Here is a 10,228-nt window from a genome sequence, read left to right on the forward strand (position 1 = left end):
GTTCGATTAATTAAAATATATCTCAATGAAACTTACAGTGCAGTCCGTATAGGCCAGCTTCTGTGTGATGCTTTTTCAATTCACTGTTGGCTAAAGCAAGGAGATGCACTATCATCTTTACTTTTTAACTTTGCTCTAGAATATGCCATTAGGAACGTTCAGGACAACAGAGAGTGTTTGGAATTGAACGGGTTACATAAGCTTCTTGTCTATGCGGATGACGTGAATATGTTCAATTAGGGAAAACAGGGAAATTTTACTTGAAGCAAGTAAAGCGATAGGTTTGGAAGTAAATCCCGAAAAGACCAAGTGCTGAGTGTTCAGTTCAAAGTGTGTCATGACTCGCTGTATGCCGTCATGTGGCTAGTCGATGAGCCTAGAGAATTCAATCTTCCTACACTTCTGCAGAGGAGTATTACCTATGTGCCAGAGAAGTTGCCTAGCAAGTACGGCGTTTATGCTGAAGAGTACTTACCGATACGTACGGTAACGACTGTAGTGGCAGGAATGTGAACTGTTTGGAAATACGTACTGAGGTGAGTTTTTTTCTTACTGTCGGGATATGGGAAGAGGGTTAAGACGATTACTTACGTATTTGTTGACATTAACTTCGACGGTCAACATGGACACGGAGCATTTGATTTGTATTGTGGAATGTTGTCGTACGCAACCGATGATAAGAAATACTCAGCGTAAGATTTGCTCGCGCAAACCCCACAGTTCGAAAGAAGTTATGGTAGCACACAGACCGTACAGACCGCCATCTGTTGCTACGACGTTCAAGTTATACCGTACACGTTCTCAAGTTCAGATTGAACGCCTTGATTAATAGGCAACTTCTCTGACATAAAAGCTAAAACTTGCTTCAAATCGCTGACTCACAACAGTGACGTCATGACACACTTCGAAATGAACACCCAGTATATGATTGTCTCGTGACCAGAATATTATACGAAATGGAAATATAAAAATTGGAAATTTATTCTTCGAAGTAGTGGAAAAAATCAAATATCTTGGAGCAACAGTAACTAATAAAGTGACACTCGGGAGGAAATTAAACGCAGAATAAATATGGGAAATGCGTGTAATTATTCGGTTGAGAAGCTTTTGTCATCTAGTCTGCTGTCAAAAAATCTTAAAGTTAGAATTTTTTTATGGTATATGGTATATGGTATATTTCTCAATTTACTCGGTCCTGCTGGCCCTTCACATTTCTGTATTCGGGCCAGCATTTCCTTACTTACACTATTTACAATTTTAACAAAGCCGTGATGTGACCCTTAAAGCCAATTCATGTTCCTTTCACTTTCACTTTCACTTAATATTCATTTCTTGTCCTATTCCTACATTCAACTCCATTCCCCTTTTCTCATAACTAGCTAAATACTGCCGTCTTGTAAATAACATAATACATTTAACCTTACGTATTTAATATAGAACCCTAACCCTCGTTGACTATTTCCCTAAAAATTCACCCTATTATTAAATACACTGACTAAACACTTCTTATACTACACATTCGCACTCGCAGCCTAGCACATTTGTTACACTTTATTTATAACCCTATTTGAACAAAACTATTATTCAATAACCCTGAAAAAATGTCGCAGTTCAATTTGAATTATCCATTACATAGGCCTAACTTACACCAGCTATTATTTGAACCCACTAATATACCACTTTCTGGGATTATAAACAGTTCTTTCTTCTCTATTGTCCCCACGTTTCGCACTCCTAGTACGATTAGAATTTATAAAACAGTTATACTGGATGTTCATTTCAAAGTGTGTCATGACGTCACTGTTGTTGGGTCACCGATTTGAAGCGAGTTTCAGCTTAAATGTTAGAGAAGTTGCCTATTATTTAAGGCGTTCTTCAATCTGAACTTGAGAACGTGTACGGCATAACTCGAACGTCGTAGCAACAGATGGCGGTCTTTACGGTCTGTGTGCTACCATAACCTCTTTCGAACTGTGTTTTGCGCCGGCAAGTCGTACGCAGGGTATTTGTTATCATCGGTTGCGTACGATAACATTACACAACACAAATCAAATGCTCCGTGTCCATGTTGACCGTCGAAGTTAATGTCAACAAATACGTAAGTAATCGTCTTAACCCTCTCCCCATATCCCGACAGTACGTATTTCCAAACAGTTCACATTCCTGCCACTACTGGCGTTACCGTACGTATCGGCACGTACTCTTCAGAATGAACGCCGTACTTGCTAGCCAACTTCTCTGCCTCTTAGATTATACACCTGAGCTGCGGAAGTGTAGGAAGATTGAATTCTCTAGGCTCATCAGCTAGCCACATGACGGCATACAGCGAGCCAAGACACATTTTGAACTGAACACCCAGTATTGCCGGTTGTTCTGTATGGTTGTCAAACTTGGACTCTCACTTTGAGAGAGGAACATAGATTAAGAGTCTTTGAGAATAAGGTTCTTAGGAAAATATTTGGGGCTAAAAGAGATGAAGTTACAGCAGAATGGATAGGGACCGATGGCGGGCTAATGTGAAGGCGGCAATGAACCTGCGGGTTGCTTAAAATCCACTTGCAAGTAAGTTGTAAGTATGAATCATAATTGTTGCAGGCCGATCCACCAGCCTGGTGCAGCTGCAGTTGTTCTCACAGCAGTTGCTGCACTGCACACACCAAGTGGACTTCACCGCGTGCGGGTTCTTCCGGTTAGACATGACGCTGCTGCATTCCGTGGCGGGCGCAGTCACCACCTACCTCATCATTCTCATACAGTTCCACAACAATAATAATTGAACGAGTTGGCTCAGACGGTAACGTTTCAGATTCGATTCGGAAGGTTCCGGGTTCAAATTCCGTGGCTTGCCAATCTGACTGAGGCAAAAAGTATGCAGACCGGTCCCACTAAAACCTCCATCTAACAAAATGTGTTGACGGGCCGAGAGTGGTCGTATCCGCCGTACGAACAAGTCCATGCACGCTGCCCTAAGCATGACCAGATCCACTACGCCAGTCTTGCGATGGTGACTAGTAATTTCGAGCTAGAGCTCTTTTTTTCCCGCTAAGCGCGCGGAGCTCTTTTACCTGTAAACATTGCTAAAGGATGTACAGATCTTAGAACACAACGCATCATGACGGAACGGAAGCGCTTAGAGCTTTCAAGGAAGAGTGGAAGATACAATATTTATGCTTCGAACATGGTGATGAAGTCCAGTGTTTGTTGTGTAAAAAATATATCATTTGCAAAAAAGCACCATAGAACGGCATTATGAGACGCAACATGAAAAAAATATATGCAGGATGTTTAAAAAATACGGGGCATAATTTCAGGTATGTATTTCCCACATGTAGACAATCAAAATAGTTCATTACAACATGTGTCCGGAAATGCTTCATTTCCGAGTTATGGCCTTCACAACATTGAAATTCATCGGAACGTTTTCTTTCCGCAGGTCGTTGTCATTACAGAAGATGTTCAAAATGTCCACCTCCTGCTTGAATACAGACCTCACATCGATGTCTCATTGACCTGCGAACACGATCCCAAACTCTAGGAGTATTGCGTATGTCCTCAGAACATGCCACAATTCGATTCCGAAGGGATTCCAAATCAGGCACCGGAGACGAATAAACCAATGATTTTAAATGGCCCCACAAGTAGAAATCGAGAGGGTTCAGATCAGGTGAGCGTGGAGGCCAAGCAATTGGGCCACCTCTACCCATCCATCGATCAGGAAACCTTCGATCCAAGTACGCCTACACAACACTGAATGTAACCTTCGCCTCGGAATGAACTGTCAGAGTGCCCTCTTAATATCTCCTTTGACGACAACGACCTGCGGAAAGAAAAACGTTCCGGTGAATTTCAATGTTGTGAAATCCATAACTCGGAAATAAAGCATTTCCGGACACGTGTTGTAATGAACTATTTTGATTGTCTACATGTGGGAAATACATACCTGAAATTATGCCCCGTATTTTTTAAACACCCTGTATAGGCATTATTCAGGATAAGAGAGAAATAAATTGATTTCGGAATTGACATCGAAGATAAGTTAATTTACATTTGAGTCAGTAGATTGTGTCTAGATTCCTTTTATTACTTTATTTTAAATGTATTGTTGATGTTTTATTTGTTGTTTGTTTCTGGATATTTACTTTTATTAGACTACGTGTCTCTTTAATTTAGAAATAATATTTTATCTTTGATTGCACTTTAACTTATACTATTACTAAGCTCAAAAAGCTAATTCACTTTTATTTCAATAACTATTTTCAAGATTTTGAGCAAATATGAACTAAACATTTTGAAAACTTTGATGCAAGGAGCGTTTTTAGTAACATCAATATAAAATATACTTAAAAATATAATTTCAAAACTAATAGACCTAATTGCACCAAATTTTGTACAGATGATATTATTATAGATTTTCTTTATATAGTTTAAATTTCACAAATTTGGCCGAAAATTGTGGAAGTTTTAAAAATCACACATATCCCCTTAAATTATTGACCCCAAAAATTACGATGGCTCTCAATATCTTAATTTAATCAATTTATTTTTTCGTGTTACGTGCATCTCACAAATCACTCTAAGAAAACTCATTACATAATCACGACTCGAAAGTAAGGACTACAATCACACAATCAATACATTCTATTTCAATCAATATTGTCATTATTATTTTTTTAACAAATACTCAAAAGTACTTAGAGATCACACACGTGGAGCAGGTAGACCCTATTAGTTTCTCCTAACTAATGAAGTGAAGTATTTACATAATAAATAATTGCTTTTAACAAGAAAATGGTTTACATACAATTGACTTTTCCTATTTCTCTTTTTGTTCCTCAAAAACCCTTCCCTTTGCGATTTGTTTATATATGTACATGTATATTAAATAACTGAATAATTAGCCCTATTACATATCCAGAAATTTAGTAACGCAAGTTATTGTAATAATTTGCTGCCTTCATTCGCTGCATGTGTATGTACATCCCTGATATCTACGTTACGATGCTATGTTGTGGATGCGCTATGCGCTCGTGATCAAGGTCGAGCTCTTCTACCATGATTGGGAGCTAATATCGTCTCATCCTTGCACTACGCCCTTTACCTCTTAGCTTACTCGGGACGGGTTCTATCGCCATTAAGCCGACATCCACCCTTAGTAAGAGGTATTGCTTTTCAGTCAGTCACAAAGGCAAATGCCGTATTCTAAATGTACAGGAATGGTAAAAAAAAAAAAAAAAAACTGGACCAACCCTTGTAGCTGACTTCAGAGCCTTGTTCACTCCAGAACACGATAGACTGGTGACTAAGACTTTCGTGGTTCGAATCCTGCCTGGGAAAGAAACTTTTTTTTTTCTTCCTTATTCAAATTTATTCCCAATACTTTTTGATTGCTGGTAAAATTCATGTTCTGGGAATCATAAATTAATTAAGTAGTAAAAATATAGCTGCAATCGAAAAGTATTGGGAATAAATTTGAATAAGGAAGAAAAAAAAAAGTTTCCTTCCCAGGCAGGATTCGAATCACGAAAGTCTTGTTACCAATCTATCGTGCCCTGGAGTGAACAAGGCTCTGAAGTCAGCTACAAGAGTCACTCCGGTTTTTTTTTGCCACTACTGTACATACCATGATTCATCAGCGCCTCAGTCACCAATCTCATAAACATTAATCAAAATCTGAAATCAGTTACATGAAAACAAGCCATCTCTAACACACGACAATAGAAACAGAAACTCAACATTAGTAAAAAAAACGGCCTACTGGTATATTCATATATCCTACACACGCGATATGGCCACAGATGTTCAAGAGTGTATAAATAAACTTCAAAAACAACAATTGAATGCTTTCTTGCATGTGTCTCGATAAGAAAAGTAGACTTTGTTCCAGATTAACCAAGCTTCGATAACATGCATTGTGTTACTGAGAAATTATTATTATTCTATTTATTAGAATTGGAGCACTATTTGCAGAACATTCCAGAACACGGATAAAATTGTGAACAAAAATTGGACTAAACAAATGTAGATGTTAATACAAATTGTAAGACACAAAATATAAGTTGGAAATATATTGTGAACTATTTTGTTTTATTGATATTTGACGTTCACGAAGACAATCCAGATGTGTCACATATTAGACTACAGTAGAAACAGAGTAACTCACTGGATCATTCCATGAAAATAGTAACCTGAGTTACCATACAAAATTAATTTATATTATTAAATTTATGCTGTAATTACATAAATTTAAAACTTGTAAAATTGGAAAAGAGTCACTGAAATGTTATAAATAGAGCAGTGCAAAGGGAGCAGTTGTTCCACACACCGGCAACAGGGCAAGGGTTGTAAATTCACCTTGTGTACCTGCAGAGGTTTGACTCTGCAGTACACAGGATAGCTGCAAGCAGTAGGTACAGCGTGGTAAAGCAAACGTCAGTACTGAAGAAACATAAGAACAGTTCGGTTCTAGTGTTACGATGCCTAAGGCGGAGCAAATTCGTTCGGCAAAGTTAAGAGACTTAATTCCGAATATGGTGATATTTTTTATTGATTCAAGCATAAAACAAATTGGAATACATTGAATCGAATTATGGGTTTATTCCTGATTGTATAACAGCTTTAGAAAAGTCTGCTACAAAACTGGTTGATCAGATTTCCCTACTGCGAAATATCTGGAAGAAAGTGACTCAAGTAGACTATAAAATTGGTAAAATAATATCTGCGAAAATAACAAATAAGTTGAAAAAAATGGTGGATATTATAAACTCTGAAAGATTAGTGACAGTATTTCTGGAGATACGGATTCTTTTGAAGAACTAACAGAAGTTGAAAAAAATGTTTTACAGGATTTTACGTATGCCCCAGTTGTCTCAACAGACGTAGAAAGAAGCTTCTCTACATATAAGGCCATGCTATCAGGTAGACGAAAATCGTTTTCTGTTAATAACGTACAAATGTCATTTTTTGTGCATTGTAACAATATTTGGAAGAAATCTGATAACGTATCACATGTGCATTAATAAATCACACTCATTGTAAAGAAAAGGAAAAACAATTTTTCAAGTGCTTTTGCGAATAGAATATCATGAACCCGTTACAAATAAACAGTGATTTTGTTTGCGTTCTGTATGAAATCATACATGTATACAGTATGGGCTATTATTTGTTTAGGATGAAATGGTTAATTAGTTTTGTAATTTTGAAATCTTACTAAAGTATCTGTAGGAAATTAATTGTAGAAACGTTAGGGAACTGTGTCATTTCTATTGTGTCGTCTGTACGTCAACACATCGTGTACATGACCGTCGCTTGTACACAGGGAACACGCCGAGTAACGTCGGAACCCTTGCTATGATGCCATTCTGTCTGTCATGTGCTCCGTCTGCACCGCTCTAGTTATAAAAATTGTTATAAATATCTTGTAATTATCAGAATTTAATTACTTGTAGAAAAACTGATAAATTGAGAAGAAAATTCACTGCATGTAACCTGAGTTACCATGGAATGACCCCACTCTTTTTCACATAACAAGGCCAATGTTCACGATTAATTTTGTGTACCGCTATCGCTTCAAACTTGTGCAGAATTCTTCATCTTCTCTGTCAATACAAATACAATAATTGAAGGTCGAAGACAGAATACTTATAAAGGGTGCGTCAGAAAGAACGGATGGATTTCAAACTATCGATACGCAACGAGGAGAGAGATATAGTGAGGGGGACCACGACTGTTGGGTCAGCCATAGAATGCAGTTTCAGTTGAGAATATGGTGTTGGTCTGGTGTACAACGTGCTTTCATAGTAGAGACATTTTTGAAAAATGAAGAGTCTGTGATCGCCACTCAGGACTCATTTCGACATCGGATGTCACGCTAGGATTCCAACTCGGAATACAATTTTGCGGTGGGAGGCTTCATTTCGTATCACAGGTTCAACATTAAAGAAGAAATCACCTGGACGAAATTCTATTGCACTGAGATTGTCCGAGGCTACGGTAAGATCTCGCGCCCTGCGACTTCTTTCTTTGGGACCATTTGAAGGCGTAAGTTTGTAAACATCGATCACATATACTGGACGAACTGAAGACAGCGATTCGTGAAGAAATCGTGGCAATTGCACCAGCTATGACTGTGAAAGTGATGGCGAACATCAGAAAACGCCTCGATGCCTGTATTGAAAGCCAAGGACATCATATGGATAATGTTGTTTTACATAAATAAACTGCATGTATTGGTGAATATGTTGATAACAATACATTTTTGATTTGATGAATCTTTACAATTTTCTTGCCATGTGAAATCCATCCGTTCTTTCTGACGCACCCTGTATTTGGTTCAAACTGCTAAGTAATGAGTAAAGCTCGGAACTTGGGGACTTGTGTGTCATGTGCTTGAGTAAGGTTACAGGTGCAACGAACACAAAGCTCGTGCTGCAAGTGTTCAGGGACAGTCGTGTGTACTAAGAAAGTGGTCACATCGAATGATAAGAAGACGGATGAGGAAACCCTTTCATGTCGAAGCCAATGTCGTTCAGAGAATTACAGGTAAACGGTCCGTTTTGAGGGATTCGAATGGGTATTATAGGAGTTCGAAAATACAGTCAATTTTCTAAATTTTAAGTAAAGAATTTCGTGGAGGAATTCGGAGGAGATACATTACTTTCTTCGAATCGAGAGTTTATGTTTTGTAAGTTGTGCCACACACAAACTAGAGACTGGAAACGGTGAAAGACATTGCAGTCCCTTAAATCGGTGGAAAATTTGTCCACAGCCATGGAACAAGTCGTAGAGGGACCTACCCTAGTAGTGACACACAAATTGAAAACTATTTTCGAGAAAAATTTAGGATATACTTATCTTTCTCAGATACGAGATCAGCTAGCAACTGCTGGATATCGAACAGAAAACAGTGACAGTGAAAACATTCAGTATAGTAAGTTTTCTCCCGTCACTTCATGTGAAGTGGAAATAAGTTTTTCTCGTTTCAAATCATGTTTAACTAACAGGCGAAGAAGTTATGGGTTCGAAAATGTTCGAATGTACGTAGTCATACACTGTAATAAAATGTACATAGCGGAACAGTAAATTTTATATATTTCTTATTTTTATTTTCATTATGCATATGCTATAAAATTACGTGCTTCAACCTACCTTAATACTATCAATATGTTGTTCCAATCAGAAACCACTTTTATAGCAGACCTGACAGTACCTTCGTGCTTGAAGCGGGAGTTTGTTGACATTGAAGTCCGGTAGCTTAGCCGCATGCAAAGACACAAGTCCCCAAGTTCCGAGCTTTGGTAATGAGGTAGCCTGGAGGGGTTGCGGAGAAGTATGTCGAGCTTATGCCAACAGCATATCAAAATGGCTATTCGAATGCAGGTTGTAATCTATTTCTGGAAGCTGGATTTTTGTACCTTACATTTCATATTGATAACGTTCTGTAGTATATACCCTTACACACAACTCTTCAAGAAAAGTCTCGAGCAGAGGATTCTGGAATATTTTTTTTTTCATAGAATGAAAATCTCGTCACTCAATCATCGAATAATAAAATTGATCATTACTTACTTACTGGCTTTTAAGGAACCCGAAGGTTCATTGCCGCCCTCACATAAGCCCGCCATTGGTCCCTATCCCGTGCAAGATTAATCCAGTCTCTATCATCATATCTCACCTCCCTCAAATCCATTTTAATATTATCTTCCCATCTACGTCTTGGCCTTCCCAAAGGTCTTTTTCCCTCCGACCTCCCAACTAACACTCTATATGCATTTCTGGATTCGCCCATACGTGCTACATGTCCTGCCCATTTCAAACGTCTGGATTTAATATTCATAATTATAACAGGTGAAGAATACAATGCGTGCAGTTCTGCGTTGTGTAACTTTCTCCATTCTCCTGTAACTTCATCCCTCTTAGCCCCAAATATTTTCCGAAGCACCTTATTCTCAAACACCCTTAACCTATGTTCATCTCTCAAAGTGAGAATGCAAGTTTCACAACCATACAGAACAACCGGTAATATAACTGTTTTATAAATTCTAACTTTCAGAATTTTTGATAGCAGACTAGATGATAAAAGTCTCTCAACCAAATAATAGCAGGCATTTCCCATATTTATTCTGTGTTTAATTTCCTCCCGAGTATAATTTATATTTGTTACTCTTGCTTCAAGATATTTGAATTTTTCCACCTCTTCAAAGGATAAATTTCCAATTTTTATATTTCCATT

At 38.0% G+C, this 10,228-nt stretch overlaps 1 protein-coding gene across 2 annotated transcripts in view; it reads left to right on the plus strand.

Moving 5' to 3' along the window:
* LOC138709555 (gustatory receptor for sugar taste 43a-like) overlaps positions 1-10,228 on the plus strand; it is a 71,793-nt gene that overhangs the window by 56,235 nt on the left and 5,330 nt on the right. Inside the window, exon 7 of one of the 2 annotated variants that reach the window (XM_069840413.1) lies at positions 2,596-7,016. The exons of the other annotated variant lie outside the window; for it this stretch is intronic. Coding sequence (XP_069696514.1) covers positions 2,596-2,777 — 182 coding nt within the window. The 3' untranslated portion in view covers positions 2,778-7,016. Of the gene's footprint in view, positions 1-2,595; positions 7,017-10,228 lie in introns of those variants that run through there. 2 annotated transcript variants of the gene reach the window in all.

Source organism: Periplaneta americana, chromosome 11 (assembly GCF_040183065.1).
Source record: "Periplaneta americana isolate PAMFEO1 chromosome 11, P.americana_PAMFEO1_priV1, whole genome shotgun sequence".
NCBI classification, from domain to species: Eukaryota; Metazoa; Arthropoda; class Insecta; order Blattodea; family Blattidae; genus Periplaneta; species Periplaneta americana.